Here is a 16,720-nt window from a genome sequence, read left to right on the forward strand (position 1 = left end):
CAGTTTAGATGAGACCATGTCATCCTGTCTTCAGAATCTACCTCTAACATCCTGTCACGTTCAGAGCAAAAGCCAGACTTCGGCAGTGGCTTCCATGACTGGTCCCCTCGTACCTTCTAGAATTCACCTTCTACCAGTGTGCCTCTACTTGACTTCTCTCAACTACAAGGCCTCTCAGCTAATCCTTAAACACTCCAATCCACTTATGCCTCAGGGCTTTTACACCTTCTCTTCCCTCATCCTGGATTGTGTTTCACCCAGACACGCACTTGACTCTCTTTACTTCTTTCTGATCTGCTCCAAAGTTTTCTGTTTCAGTAAAGACTTCTCTGAACACTACACACACAGACACAGTTCATAGTCTCTTCCTTCTCTAACATTTTCTATTTCCTTCCCCTGTGTTCTTTTTCTCTATAACACCTATCACCCTCATGATTTTATTTCTGTTTTCCCCAACAATGTTAGCTGTGTGACAGCAGGGATTTTATCTGATCACTGCCTTATCTCCAGAAACTTAAACAGTATCCGGCATGTAACATTACTCAATAAACATTTGTTAGATAAATGGGTGGGTAGATAGATGCCTGTATCTTGTGAATTACTTTAATACTTTTTTGTGTATTTTACTTTATTATTATTGCTAAAATTTTGATTATTTTTATATGCAGGACTATTATGTGCCAGATTTGTTGAAAGCCAAACCTCACTGGCTTGCAACCACAAGCATTTAATTTTTGCTCTCAACTATGTGGGTGGGCAAAGAACAATAATGGAAAAAGTATGTGTTTCTTGTCCATAGCTCTTTATGATTCTAGAGAGTGTATGTCAAGCTGTGAATTTCTGTTCCTTGCCTCCTATTTATCTGGGACCAAAGCTAAAGGATGAAGATCTTATCTGACATATTTTGTTGTCGAGTAGAAGAGTGGGGGAAAAAAGCGCATTTAAAGCTTCTGTCGAGACATGGTATGCATAATGTCTGCTCACATCCATTGGTCAGAGCAAGTCGTTTGGCCTACAATACTAGGCTTGGCAAGGGTAGGGAATATAGAAGGTCCTTATGAGAGAGAGAGAAAGAGAGCTGATCAATGGGACAATAATATAGTTTACCACTCGTATGTATCATCTTATATAATCCTCTAACCTTTTAAGAGTCTAGAATAATGTCTAGTCCTGTGCAGGTGAAGAGGTCTTAAGCGTTGGATAGGATCGATGTGTTTGTTATCCCAGTTTTATGGAGCAAGCTCAGAAGGGGCTAACTCGCCCATTGCTACCCAGCTAAAACGTGGTAAAGTATATCTGCTTCTTTGGGCCACACTGTTAACCCCTGTTACACTGCCCATAAAACACACTAGCCTCATACGGGAGAGAGTGCAATTTCTACTTGATAGATATGAAAAATTAAAGAGCACAAGAGACCTGGATGAAAATATACAATCGAGGGAAAGAAGGAGAGTTTCACTTAAGCATGTTTGATTGCGGTGACCAGGGCTTTCCCCAAATTGCCTCCGACTCTGAGTTTAGGGAGTATTACTGTAACCCCCGCGGCAGAGGAGAGCATAAAGGAATATAGAAAGGGAACACAAGTTATGGTTGATCCTATTGCCACTTCAGTTATCTTGATAATTAGATTCTGTGGCCGATAGTTCCAAAAGAGAGAGAGCAGAGCTGCCAGACCTAGAGGAAGAGATGTGAAGTATCAGTTACAGACCATTAGTCTGAGTTTCTCGTTCAAGTTTTGGAAGAAAAATATGGACTTTAAAAAACTGCCTAAACTGTGCAGCTTTAATGTTGGCCTCATAGCAAAAGAAACACGGGGTTAAAACCACCAGGCCTGTCGAAGCTGTAGGTTTCATAGAGGAATTTCATGTAATATTGCCGTCAGATGAAAATAAAAGTAAGAATTGTCAATAAAAATATTGCTCTTTTAGGATTGCCAGGTTTTTTTTCCCCCTCCTGTTAGCCGAGTTGGGACCAGCACTTACAGATTCACTTACAGACTGATTTGTTTTCTTTTCTTTTTAAAGAAAAAATTTTAACATTTATTTTCAAGAGACAGAGAATGCGAGCAGGGGAAGGGCAGAGAGAGAGGGAGGGAGACACAGAATGTGAAGCTGACTCCAGGCTCTGAGCTGTCAGCACAGAGGGTGACATTGGGCTCAAACCCACGAGCTAGGAGATCATGCCCTGAGCTGAAGTCAGCTGCTTAACTGACTGAGCCACCCAGGTGTCTCTGTTTTCAGTACAAAATAAAGCAAACACTTAAAACACACCCGCACAAATGCAAAATACTGACCTGATGTGTGGTATGGCACATTCCCTGTAACTTTTATTTTATACTGAAAGTGACCCTAAGAAGTCACTTACTTCATTTTTACGTATTCCCTCAAAATCAACCTCTCTTTCCCTCATTCCTTCTTTGTTCCTTCTAATGACATTAGTATTCTGTAGCAACCCAGGATTCAAATTCCACAGCATCCTTTGACTTTCCCTTTAAAATTGCTCACTTATAAATCCTGCTGACCCATCTCCAAAATATTTTTCACATCTCTTCTATTTTTTTCTCCTTGTTACCTTGGTTCAGAGCAGTCTTGACTTGAATGGTAAGCTTTTTAACTGCAAACTTTTATTAATTTTACCCCCTACCCCCAAAGTATATATGCTATAAACTTAGTTTCCTTTTGCTTTCCCCAGAACATCAGTTATTTGCTTTTCCAGGTCAACTCTTTTCATTTCTAACTTCTCGTTGTTTCTAACTTAATTTTCAAATCCATTCTCTATTATGGATTGTTCCTTCTTTGTTTCATTACTTTGATGAATATAGATTCTTGTTTTAAAACTAATCCAGGAGGATACTGGAGAGAAGACTTTTGAGGCAAGATTAATTACATTTCTAGGGAAAGTAGACAAACTTAGCCATGCAATACAATCCTATGATTTTTTTTGCATTAGTGTATGATGATGTTGCTCATTCCCAGAGTAGATAATAATGGAGAATGATGGCAAAGTTAAATCCCCTCACTTTGAATCAGACCATCAGAGTATATCTTAAGTAAGAATTGTTTCCAGACAACATTAAGATTTAAAAATAAGTATCCCGGGGTGCCTGGGTGGCTCAGTTGGTTAAGTGGCTGACTTGAGCTCAGGTCATGCTCTCCCCATTCGTGAGTTAGAGCCCCGCGTCAGGCCCTGTGCTACCAGCTCAGAGCCTAGAGCCTGCTTCAGATTCTCTGTCTCCCTCTCTCAGCCCCTCCCCTGCTTATACTCTGTCTCTCTCTCAAAAATAAATAAACATTTAAAAAAATGTTTTAATAAGTATCCCAAAGGAATTATCTGTTTTCCAGTCTAATTGTTTCCAATTAGAAAAGCAAGAATGATATTGCCTTCAGCAGAACACATATGACAGTTTTCTGTCTTGCCTCAAGGATGATTTGTGAGATAGTTGGGTTATTTGTAAAAATTAAAGTCATAACTACATGGCATCACAACGTACCGTTTACAAACTGGGAAAAACACTGTCTAAGCACTTTTCATCCATCCTGTTTTAAAAATTCACAATTCTGCATTATCAGAATTATGACTTGCTACAAATATCAGTTATTAGAATGAATATTGGCATCCCAAGATATTAGTGTTCTGTTTCTCTCAGGAAGCTTGTTACTAAGTCAGCGGCTTATCTTGCAACTGATGATGACTTAAAACCGAGCAGGTATGGTGACTATAGAGTGAGTGCTTCGGCACAATTTTCCTCATGTCCTCTTCCACCTACTGAATGGTTTTGGTTGTTTTCGTTGTTGTTGGTTTTTTAAAATTAATTAATTAATTAATTTTTGAGACAGAGAGAGACAGAGCACGAGCAGGGGAGGGGCAGAGAGAGAGGGAGATACAGAATCCGAAACAGGCTCCAGGCTCTGAGCTGTCAGCACAGAGCCCGACGCGGGGTTCAAACCCACAAACCGTGTGATCATGACCTGAGCCGAAGTCGGACGCTTAACTGACTAAGCCACCTCGGCGCCCCTGTTTTCACTGTTAAACTGATTGATTTGATTGAATTCTTGGCATCCCTCTTCAGTAACCTCAATGTCACCAGCTTTATATAAAAGTGCATGTTGAAGCCTCCCTTCTTTCTGCAAACAGTAATGTTTGTTTCAGAGGGAATGAAAAGGCAAGGGGAAAATGATGGATACTTTTACCTTCAGTTTTAAGATCTCACCTGTAGCTTTTTACCTTTTAATATTAAGCTGTTTGATGTGTTTCTTACATTTGCCTCAGAATAATACATTCAATAAAAGCACTTTGTTTTAAGGTCTTTCTGCCATATTTTTCTAAAGGAAATACAATCTAATGCACTGCAAAAAATACAAATTATTGGAAATGTTTACAGTTTAATAAAAGACTTCAAGGTAAAATAAAGAAATTTGAGATTCAGGATTGCAGTCTCAATCATATTCTGCTTTTAGCATGTGTAGTGCAGTCTGGCAAAATATAGGAAGTATATAGGAATATTAGTAATATTCAATATATAGCAATTTCTATATAGAAATATATAGAAAATATATAGGAAAAAATTTGGCTAAAGCCTGTGGTCCATTAAACTTAGTTTTATTGTGTTTCTAGAAAATAAAATTGGACAACTAAGTAACTTAACCAATTTTAAAGTTAAAAATGTACAATTTCATCATCTATATTTGAAAGAAATGCTAAATACCAAAAATGGACAAGGCTGTTAAAATACTTAGATTTTAGCTTGAAAATAGTTCAGTGACTAGCCTTTGTAGTCACTTTGATACACAATATAGTGTCTGTAAAGATGGAAAATACTTTGTACCACCTAGAAAATATTGCATGAGTTAAAGCAAAAATGTTTCAAAAGAACTGATTTGTTGTTGGAGACGAGAAAAAGGACTCCTGCGTAGTACGTGGCAAACAGCTGTACCACATAGTTGTTTTAAATAATAATCAAAGAATAGGTCACTTCTAGCAAAGCCTACTCTCCTAGAAAGGAGACCTTACGCAGACATTCAGTACATTTATGCTGAATGTAGTTGTTTGACCTTGTGGGTAGAACTCTGTTATTGTATTAAGTGCAAAAGAAAGGCTTTTACCCTGGAGATATTTCAGATTTTTCAATTTTCTGAAGATTGATCTGATTTAAACCTCCAGAAGACTTTTAGATTTTTTAAATTAAATACATCTCTTAACATCAGAAGTCGCAGGAAAAACAGATATTGTTTCCTGGAGATAGATGAACAACTAGACATATTAGTCCAGTAATTCACACAGTTATGGTATATAATAATTTATCAAGGACTAGAGGTGTTAAAATACTGGTTGAATTCTCTTAATTACCAATGTGGGAATGGCTGTAGGGAGTGGAGTCTCATATAAAATAAATGGAAAATCTGTTCTATCAGAAAGATTATGGGGCGCCTGGGTGGCTCAGTTGGTTAAGCATCCGACTTCGGCTCAGGTCAGGACCTCAAGGTTCGTGAGTTCGAGCCTCGCAACAGGCTCTGTGCTTACAGGTCAGAGCCGGGAGCCTGCTTTGGATTCTCTGTCTCCCTCCCTCTTCTCCCCGCTCATGCTCTGTCTCTCTCTCAAAATAAATAGACATTTTTTTAAAAAGTAAAGAAAGATTATATTAGGGTAGCATGAAGTATATTTGCTACAAAAATTCAGCGAGCAGGAACTTAGAACACTTTGGAGCCTGAATCATCTACTTACGGGGACAGGTGCACGGGTGAGTGGGTTTCCCTGCGGCTTAGGGATGTGGAAGAAGATCAGCTCCAACCAAACTAATCTCTGCTGCTTAGTGAGTGTAAATGTCAGTCATTTACATTTCACCTTTGCAATTTTGTTTGATATGCAACGCTTTTTGTGGTATTTTGTTTAAAGACACTTTATCATTGCCATCATCTCTAGCCTTTTAAGCAATTATAGGTTCAAAGTAACCGTCATAGGGGCGCCTGGGTGGCTTAGTCGGTTAAGCGTCCGACTTTCGCTTAGGTCATGATCTCGCGGTTCGTGGGTTCGAGCCCCGCGTCGGGCTCTGTGCTGACTGCCAGCTCGGAGCCTGGAGCCTGTTTCAGTCTGTGACTCCCTCTCTCTCTGACCCTCCCCTGCTCACGCTGTCTCTCTCTCTCCTAGAAATAAATAAAACATAAAAAAAAAATTAAAAAACAAAACAAAACAAAGTAACCGTCATAAGTTTTGCAATGGAATGAAAGTTTGTATTCTCCCAATATTCATATGATGAAGCCCTCACACCCAATGTGGTGGTATTTGCAGGTGGGACCTTTTAGGGGTAATTAGGGCTGGAGTCAGTCATGAAAAGTGCTGCCCTCATGATGGGATTAGTGCTCTTATTAGAAGAGGAAAAGACAATAGACATCTCTCACTGCATGAATATATGAAGGAAGCCATGAGAGGACATACCCAGAATCCGAGAATCTAACCATGCTGTCACCCTGATCTTGAACTTTCAGCCTCTATAACTCCGACAAACAATAGACTGTTGTTTAAGACACCCAGTCTATGGTATTTTATTACAGCCACCCGCAGTGACTAAGACAGGCTTATTGTTCTAGATATATTTCACTATAGTTCAACATTCATTTTAAATTTTTTTTTGTTTTTATTTATTTTTGAGACACAGAAAGAGGCAGCGTGAGCAGGGGAGGGTCAGAGAGGGGGACACAGAATCTGAAGCAGGCTCTAGGCTCTGAGCTGGCTGTCAGCACAGAGCCCGATGCGGGGCTCGAACCCACAAACCAAGAGATCATGACCTGAGCTGAAGTCGGACACCCAACTGGCTGAGCCACCCAGGTGCCCCTTAACATTCATTTTTAAAAAATAATAAAACTTATCCATATACTACGTCAAGTGATTTCTAGTATCCCCTGAGTTAGAGTATGATACTTTGGGAAATACTGCTTGAAGTCATTGCGAAGTAAAACAAATTGACTTTCATGGTCTTTAGATTAAAGTCTGGGCCATCTTCTCAGGCCAGAGAATGTGTCAGAAACCTTGCAGTCCTTTGCCTGCCTCAGTTTCCAAACCGTGTCTTTGCCTAACCATGTTTCGGGCCTCTGTTCTACTTCTGCATGTCAGACACCCAGGAATCAGCCAAACTGCATAGTTACAATACCACCATTTCCAGAGTTTGGCTCAGGAGTAAGAGACACTTTTCTCTATTTACTCTTAAATACAAACATACTGGACTTATTTGGTTTTTAAGACGAAGTAATTCTGGCAGAATAACAAGGAGTAATGAGGACAGGAGAAAGAATTTCAGGATCTTCGAATTTCCTTTTTACAGTACTGGTCCTTTTACCTGTCATTCCTGGCTTCTGATTGACTGAATGAGTTATCTCTTTTTTCCTGAGCATTGGTTCATTAACCTTTTTTTTTCTAAGACATCCACTCATGTTCGTGACTTCTCCTTAAGGGAAACTATTTCCTCATTTAAATTGGAATCATGCCTAAGGATGCAGACATGACAACTGGTTTTAATACTGTGGCAGACCAGGTGATCCGAACACAACACTACATATACCGAGAACTGTCAAATATAACACGCATTTATTTAAATGTTAAGTTGAACTTAAAGAAGAGAAATCCCCAGATGAGAGGCACCAAGTATGGAAAAACAGAACAGGAGACATAATGTGACTGTTGCAATTAAGAAGAAAATATGGGATAGATGAGAGGAAGGAAAAGGTAAAACAAAACCCCAAGAGAGAACCCTAATGTGAGCTGTGGAAAAACAACAATGGACTGCTGAGTTTGCAAGGAAGGCCTGAGGATGCATACCTGTTCCCTTAGCTGCCTCTTTTCTTTCCGGAGGTAGTTAGCTGAAGGAAGCGTGAGATCTACTTCCCTTCTTGCCGCAGTTCTCAATGGTAGGCTTCCATACAGGAAGAGCTGGAAGTTTCCAGAACAAGTTATGACTTAGGCTCTTTCTTTCTGAGTTTTACACTTTAAAAGACTACTTGTCTTTAGGTAGAGGTCATTTTTGCATGATCAACTTCACGAGAAGTTGGTATTTTGACCCATCTGCCATCTGCTTCAGTCTTACCTTCTCTTAATTACTTCAAAACTTGAGCTAAGAAATAAAGTACTACTTATTGGACTTTCCTCAGATTCCCAGTAGCTCCTGAACCCCCAGCCCTCTGGGTACCGGATGTTTGATATTGCTCAGGTCTCTGCTCTTTTCTCTGTACCCTCTGCTTTGGTTTATCAGTTAAAAGATTAGCTCTTCTCCACGTCAGAACCACATGCAAATCATTCTTCACACTAATGCCAGAAAAGTATGTCTTAAAGTGGAAATTGTATACCTTGGCATTTTCCCACCAGTTTTTGTATTTATTTCAAATCCCTGAATGGGTCCCACTTAGCTCTTTTGTGATGTGGTAATTGTCTGCTGTCTAGTTCCACATCGTAACTTTATCTTATGCATTCTGACTCCATCACGAGATGTTCTCTGTGCCAAACTCTCAGTTTTGCGAAACAGAAAAACAACACGCCAATGTATTTTTCTGCCTTCACACAAATCTCTCATCATCCAAAAAGATCTTGTACCTTTTTTCATCTTGGCAGTAACTCATCATGCTTTAAAGCTAAGAACTTGTAAGCATTGCTTTTCTGGAAGTCTTCCCTCCTGCCATCTGATGTGTGCTTTCATGTGTTCTGAATACACTGTACAGTCTTCCATTTGTCCATCTATCCATTTACTCTGTCATCTATCCATCCATCTTTCCACCTGTCTATTAATTCATTTCACAATGATAGCATACCCACCATGTACTGCGGTCTGTGAATGTGCTGTGAAGGCGGGAGTAAAAGGATAGGTGTTACTTTTGCCCCCACAGTGTTATAATCTTTATCATAAATGTGTCCCGTGGAACCATAATGATGAACGATTTGCCCGAGTGCCTTATCCCCTACTCAGAAAACTATTTTACAGAAATGATGGCGTATTTGGCTCTCAGTGCATTATACCTACCATGTCTGTGACATGGGGTGTTGTTAATAAATGTTAATTGACTTACTTACCATATAAATTAACTTCTATAAATTTCTTTTAGGCTCTGGAATGTCATAAATTATTATCTTAATGGTAATACCAGGTGAATACTTCTGGTTTGGGTATCCCTTGCAACTTTGAATCTTGAGTATATGAAGGCATTTGAAACAAGGCGAGGAAACGCTGGATAGATTGTAGCAGTGGAAAAACAAAGTTCATTTACCCAGTGCACTAGACGGTTTATCCAGGCCTTGATTCTGGTTCCTAAGGCCAGCATCTGAGACTCCCTCGGTCCCCAGCGATCCTAGCCCTGTCTTTGAGCCTTCCATTTATTCAGCAAGTTTTGAGTAGTTTTTCAGTAATTGCTATCTGTGCCTTCATCTATTTGTATTCAATTATTTGTTGTTGCTAAGACCTAGAACTCCCGACTTACATGCTTACATGAAGTTCAGCATATCACCAAAGGACACCAACTATTCTTCAGAATACTGAATGGGAAACATACATAGAAAAGCTTACTGTGTAAGGTCTTAAGGGAAGAACCTGCTAAATGATGCCTGTATTTTATCTCTTATCAAGGTAATTTGCCAGTGGACCTCCCAACTCCACCAGAAGCGTCAGCCCCAGTAACATTACCTCCACACAACTGTACAGATGATGAATTTGTTTGCAGGTCGAGTGGTCGCTGTGTTGAAAAAATCCAGAAATGTGATTTTAGATATGACTGCCCTGACCAATCAGATGAATCATTGTGCGGTAGGTGAATTCCTAGTTTGTATTAAATATAGCCGTAAAACAGACAATACTAGTATAATCTTTACATAGCATGGCCTCGTGTCCTAGTTAGAAATTTTCAACCTGGCTTAGAGGAGGTTTTAATATAAAAGCTCTTCGTATAGAAAATATAGTAGAAGAATCAGTATGTATCCTTCTGTGCTGCTCCACAAGAGGGAAGTGTTTTGAAATTGAACTTTTGGATTCAAAACACTTGTTTCATGGCTGTTACTTGACTCCAGGACTACAGTTTACTTGTTCTTTTCTATCCATCCCTGTTTGTCTCTATTCTCCTCCTCACAGTCATGAGATGGGAATGTTCAAGAGTATTATAAAACCCTTAAATTAGATGAATTTGTTCAAGTTTGCCATTGCCAAAATATAAAATGAATACTATGTTAAATATGTAGTATTCATATGGACCAGTACAATCGAGCGCTTCAGCACCTGGGTCCCACTGAACAACGGTTTTCATTTATTGGCATCTGCCAGTCCATGGCTTTTAAGGCAAATTTGTAATTAAAAAGATTTTTTGGTGTTTTATTTATTTCTGAGAGAGAGAGAAAGAGAGAGAGAGTCAGGGAAGGTCAGAGAGAGAGAGGGAGATACAGAATCTGAAGCAGGCTCCAGGCTCTGAGAGAGCTGTCAGCACAGAGCCTGACATGGGACTCAAACCCATGAACTGTGAGATCATGACCTGAGCCAAAGTCGGATGCTTGACCGACTGAGCCACCCAGGCACCCTGGCAAATTTGTAATTTAAGAGTGAACTTCTCAGCCAAAGGCACAGTCTCAGAGGAGAAAAATTAATCTGTGTTTGAATGGGCAGAGCACAAGATCAAAAGGGGTGAACACTTTTCCATTTTTCCCCTTCCCTACTATTTATTGGATAGTATATGAATTTACTGCACTGTAATATTTCTCAAGTATCTTGATGATATTAAGGGTTCATACCATGAGGAAAATACAGACTATAGCTGAAACTCTAATTTGTCTTCTGTCAGCATTGTCAAGAAATTTTAAAACTTAAAAAGTCAAATAAGGTTCATATTTAATTTAAAAAGAGAAATCTTTTTAATGTGCAGATATGCAATAAATTAATCTAGACCCTCAAACTCATAAGATCGAAGCCAACTCAGTCCGCAGATAAGAGGAGATAGTAATTAACTCAAGTTGGCTGGGCATATAGGCTGTGCATTGCAGATGGAAGATAATGTCATGGAAGATTTTGTGCTATGCACACTTCCTCATGGGGACATTAAATCCTCTTATGTAGGTATGTAAGTTGTGGCATTTCTAGAAATTGACACAAATTCTAGTTAATTACATTAAATGAATATCTTTAGTGAATACTGACTTTCTTCTTAGTCCAACTTTGCAATTTTAGTCATGTCATTTATGATGGGGCAGGGAGTTTTGATAAAGTTCTTGAAATGTCCTGACTGGAGGTATCCTATTAAATTATTATTTTAAAATCATGGTGTTATTTATTTGTTTTAAATGCCTGTGAACTGAATTATTAAATTCTGAACAAATTACATGATCTTGCCTCCTCCGTCTTTTTGTAAGATGAACTAAAACAAAAAATCTGCCTGTTAACTATGGTCTTACATTTTCTAATGTTTTTTGTTGTGTGTAAAGAACACAACATGAGATCCACCCTCTTAACAAATTGTTAAGTGTACAATGCATTATTGTTGACTCTGGGTACAGTATCTTACAGCAAATCTTTGAGCTCATTCATCTTGCTTGACTAAAACTTTATGCCTTCTCATTGAAAAGAAATGATTCTCTTCTTTTTTAATGATATGGAAAACAAAATTCTACTGTATTTTAAATCTCTTTACAAGGTAAATATAATTATATGATCAATATTAACATCAGAGATTGAATAATCTAAATAAACACCTGAATGTCACAATTAAAATCACTTCTTTTTGATGGAGTGTTTCCTTCTCACACTTTACAATAAATCATTAACTCAGTGATGGTAATGATTTGCCAGCAGTGCTTATGCCATTTAAAAGTGGGGGTGTGTACAACGATCCTCTGTGGTATACACAAGAACAGTGGAGAATTTAAGACCAACTGAAAGACACATGAACATGTTCAGAGAGAGAGAGGAAGAAGACATTTTCACACACAACCTGTGTAAATCACTGGACTTGTAATTTCATGTGATATTAGAATACAGTCATTACAAGAATATTGAAAACTTTCAAAGAAAGAGGTCCAGTATAAAAGTTATTATAAATATTAATGCTTTTTGAACACTAGTAGTTTGGAATTTGGACTAATTCCTTGAGAGTCTGAAATCAAATTTAGCTTTGTAATAATACTGTGGTAAAAGAACAGACTTACCAGAACTTGGGTCATGTAAGCAATGGAGGTGTTATGTGTGAAGAAACTACCGATGTTTAGATTGCAGCTTTAGGCCCTAATTGAAATCTCACCCCCATATCAGAGCAAATTCTTTAGTATATGCATTTATTCCCATGTTATAGCTACTATAGATATTTGAATGTAGTACATGAAGATTTCCTTCAAACTCTTCTAGTAATGATACAAATCATTTGCCTAATTATTCTAATTATGCTTAAAAGAAAATAATAATAAAAAAGGAAGCCAACAGTAAGAAAGTGCTTGATATAGTAGAAATTGCCGTTTATTGACACATTTATTGTGATTAGCTCATCTTCGTTTTTTTTCAATTCAAGCCATGAAAATGTGCAGCTTTGAGGAAAGAAGCCTGTGTGAATGGTACCAGCCAATCTCACAAAATCTAATTAAAGATTCAAACACATTCAGGTGGGGACTTGGCAGTGGAACAAGCATTCATTATGGGGAAGAGAATCACAGGCCATCTGTGGATCATACAAGGTAAGTGACTGCATATTTTGAACATGTCTCTTAGGAACTGTGTGTTAAGCAGTTCCCAGATTCCTGACTCGCCACCTTACCATAAGCCACTGCAATTGTAAAGATGAATATTTAAGTTACAGAGTAAGTGGGCTAAGTGTACTCTTTCATGTAAAATTGAAAAAAAAAACCCAATTATTTAGTTTAAAAAGCTGTAAATATTCTTGTAAAAGTCATAGAAACTTGAGAAAAGCATAAGAAAAATAATTTGTAATACCATCACTTGTTGAAAAGCAGTGTTAATATATTGTTCAAAATGATCTATTCTGAGGCATCTGGCTGGCCCAATGGGCAGAGCATGTGACCCTTTATCTCAGGGTTGTGAGTTCAAGCCCCATGTTAGACATGGAGCCTACTTAAAACTTTTTTTTTAATTAAAAAGAATAAAATTACCTATTCATTCCTTCCCCCCCACCCATGCCCCAAATCTCTTTTCTGTTTCCTCCTTTTTTAGCTTATCTTTCTCCTTAACCCTTTCCCCCCTCTTCCCGTCTTTGATCTTCATTTTCATTTATTTTGGTCTTTTGTTTCCAAGGCTTCATATCTCATACCTGACTTCCTGTAAGATCCCATCCTTCATCTTTCCTTTTAGTGATTTCTTAGAAGGATGACTGAAGACAACAAAAGGATCCCCATTTATATTACTGAGGATGTTTTCAGAACCTTTATGCCTTCACATCTCTTTGCAGTTCACACTTGTTTGTGGGTTTCACAAGCCCCACTTCTATGGCTTCTGTTTCAAAGAAAACTAATGGTGTGTTCATTGCCAGTCCATCAATGCCAACATGACCTGGGACTCAGGAGAGACACAGCATCTTCTGGGCTGACTTTTTCACTCTGATTTTCCAAGCTCTCTTTTGGGGTTTTGTTTTGTTAAAATGGTTCCGGTTTTACCATCATCTGATTTCAGAATTAGCAGCCAACGCTGCCTAAAGTATAATTTCAGAAAGTTTCTCTGGCACCTGCAAATAAACCACACTGTATCAATAATCTGTATTTCCAGGGGCGCCTGGGTGGCTCAGTCGGTTAAGCATCAGACTTTGGCTCAGGTCATGATCTCACGGGTCGTGGGTTCGAGCGCCGCGTTGGGCTCTGTGCTGACAGCTCAGAGCCTGGAGCTGCTTCGGATTCTGTGTCTCCCTCTCTCTCTGCCCCTCCCTGCTCATGCTCTCTCTCTCTCTCTCTCTCTCAGAAATAAATTAAAAACATTTAAAAAAAATAATCTGTATTTCCATAAAGAAAAAGACAGACTAGAATCTCACTTGTGTGTGGGAAAGGTATACATAGAAATGTGGTAGCATATTATAAACACAGGAATATAATTTGTTTTTAACTTGCTTGTCCTTCCCCTCCCCGCACCCCCCAATAGACTGCACATTCTCTGAGGAATCACAGAGTCTGTGACTTTCCTTTCTATTGTATTATGTCTAAGTGACTGATATATAGAAGGCCTCCATAATTATTTGTTGAATGAATTAGTTGATGATAAGTTTCTAAATATTTATGCATTATAATTATAGCCTGCAAAGCAAAAAAATTAAATATATTTTAAAGGAGAATATTTAGTAATCAGATAATGTTTAATAGGTGCGCTCCACGTGACAGTGAATTGGGAGGAGGGAGCAGTCCCTCAGCTTGCAACTTCCCCAGACTTCCTCTGCTTTCTTCTTCAGGCTCTTCTGCAGCCAGGGAAGGTGTGACATTTTTTTAGTATGTCCTAAGAAATAGTTTTTATGCATCAAATATCTCAGTGGCTCATAGTAAATCTCTAAGCTCTATTTTTCAAATTTTATTTTTTTTAACATTTAAAGGGAAGTTTTTCTAATTTAGGAAATGCTTTTCTCTCTCAGATGTGTGCCTCCAGAAATATAAAGCCAGGTTTTAAAGACCATTGTGTTTGAAATAGTTTTCAAGACCAATTTTGAAAATCAGAAAGCTCTGTACCAGTTCTTTCTTCGTCTTCACATTCTGTGATCCCACTTTTCCTTGCGGCAAAGATTGAGTCAGGCTCAGGTTGGTGACAATCATTCACAAACAAGTACAAAAGAAAAAGAGCACAATATTATACTTCAAATATTCTCTCACTTCATATACTTAATGAAGCAGTACAAAGTCTAGAAAAGTCATGGTCATGTAGGATTATGTAGGGAAGTTTTCACTGTGGAGTCAAATCTTAATGTGTATATTTCATCATGAAAATGAAATGGTGAAAGCTAAATAAAGTGACGTTCCAAGTGACATTCTACGGTTTTGCCTTCATGCTTTAAGGGACCAGTAAGCTTTGTACCTCAGTGTGTGAAGTGAACTTTGTGGTCTAAAAAAAAGGAGGGGATTGCATCTTTATTTTCACTTTGTTTGTGGATGGTTGACACCATTCCATACAATCAGTTTGTTCAAGACTTTGACATGACTTAGAAAAAGACGTGTCTTCTTCTCCAGTTGGGAATATGCAGCCATGGCCTTGGCAAAGGACTTGGTGAGTGGATTCTTTCTTCACCTTGCTCAGCAGGGCCCAAATGAGGGCACCGAGCAGGATTTATTCCTAGGATTGAAATCAAGACATATAGAAATGAATACTATTCTGATCAATACACCAGTGTCTTAATACAGTAAAATTCACTCATTGTAAATATCATCAATCATCAATTGCAATTTGCATGTTGTTTTTAGATTGGGGATGGGTGAAATTTCCATTTCTTTTAGCCTATACAATAATAGGAAACATTTAGTTGAAAAGTTATTTTCTTAGCATTCTGGAAAAAGAAACATAATGTTGGGAAGAAAAGAATGTAAGAAAAAAGAAAACAAGCGGAAGAAAAGTGAGTGTATATATATATATATCCATTTTTGTTCTAAGAACTGCTAGGGAGCTTGGCAAAAACATTAGTCCTACTCAGCTAAGAATTTTTTTAAATTGTTATTTGATTACCATTGAATTAAGATATTTGATCAGTTAGCACCTGAGCTTTGAAGCTAATTCAAATTTAAATATGTTTAGGATATTGTACACTTGGAATTGTTGTGTAATGATCTCTGCCCATTTGTAGTTTTATATGATCTCTGACTTATATGTTCTGACCTCCAGAATCAGTTTAATTGGCCTAGTGTTTTAGCCCCTGCCATTTTATCATAATATGTAAATTGGTTCATAGCTAAGTACCATAAATTTATAATAGTTCTTATGTCCTAGAAAAAAAGCTTTTGATTCAACTTATTTTTACTGCTAGAAGGCAAGGAGAGCAACATTTTGAATCATTGGCCCTCAAATCTATTTATTGGACTAAATGCCCATCTGTTGGTTGAATGAGGTTTAATATTAAGATTTATCAGGAGTATAAAATCATCCCTTCAGGCATAATTAAGTTCTTCATTTTTGATATGGAATGACATCTAGGGGAATATGCATGCCTATTCTACATTAGTGATTTCTAACTGTGCTCATAGAAACCTTAGGGAAGTTTCTCAAAATGGAAAATGGTGATCAGGGAACACTGTCAATGTGTGTGTGTGTGTGTACACACACACATGTATGTACATATATATAATTTTTATAATTATAAAATTATTTTATATATTATATATTAATATATTTAATTTAATATATGTATATAATATATATTTATTTTTAAAAATTTGTTAATGTTCATTCATTTTTGAGAGGCAGGGACACACAGAGTGCAAATGGGGGAGGGGCAGAGAGAGACACACAGAATCTGAAACAGGCTCCAGGCTCTGAACTGTCAGCACAGAGCTCTACACACAGGGCTTGAGCTCACGAACCGTGAGATCATGTCCTGAACTGAAGCCAGACGCTTAACTAAGCCACCTAGCCACCCCTATGTGTAATATATTTAAATGCAGATTCTGAAATACTTGGATCAAAATCTCACAGAGTAGAGCTGGGAATCTATATTTTAGTGTAATTCCTAGGTGGTTCTAGAACCTCATCCCTAGAGGCCTCCATGGCAGGAAGTGGGGAAGGTATTGCTGGAAGACAGAGGACAGC

At 38.1% G+C, this 16,720-nt stretch overlaps 1 protein-coding gene across 1 annotated transcript in view; it reads left to right on the forward strand.

The window, feature by feature from the left end:
- The window catches only part of MALRD1 (MAM and LDL receptor class A domain containing 1), an 800,662-nt gene that overhangs the window by 264,625 nt on the left and 519,317 nt on the right, over nucleotides 1–16,720 (forward strand). The window contains 2 exon segments of the mRNA XM_039216734.1: nucleotides 9,602–9,778; nucleotides 12,513–12,675. Coding sequence (XP_039072665.1) covers nucleotides 9,602–9,778; nucleotides 12,513–12,675 — 340 coding nt within the window.

The sequence above is a fragment of the Hyaena hyaena genome, unplaced genomic scaffold (assembly GCF_003009895.1).
Source record: "Hyaena hyaena isolate Hyena2069 unplaced genomic scaffold, ASM300989v1 scaffold_656, whole genome shotgun sequence".
Lineage (NCBI taxonomy): Eukaryota > Metazoa > Chordata > Mammalia > Carnivora > Hyaenidae > Hyaena > Hyaena hyaena.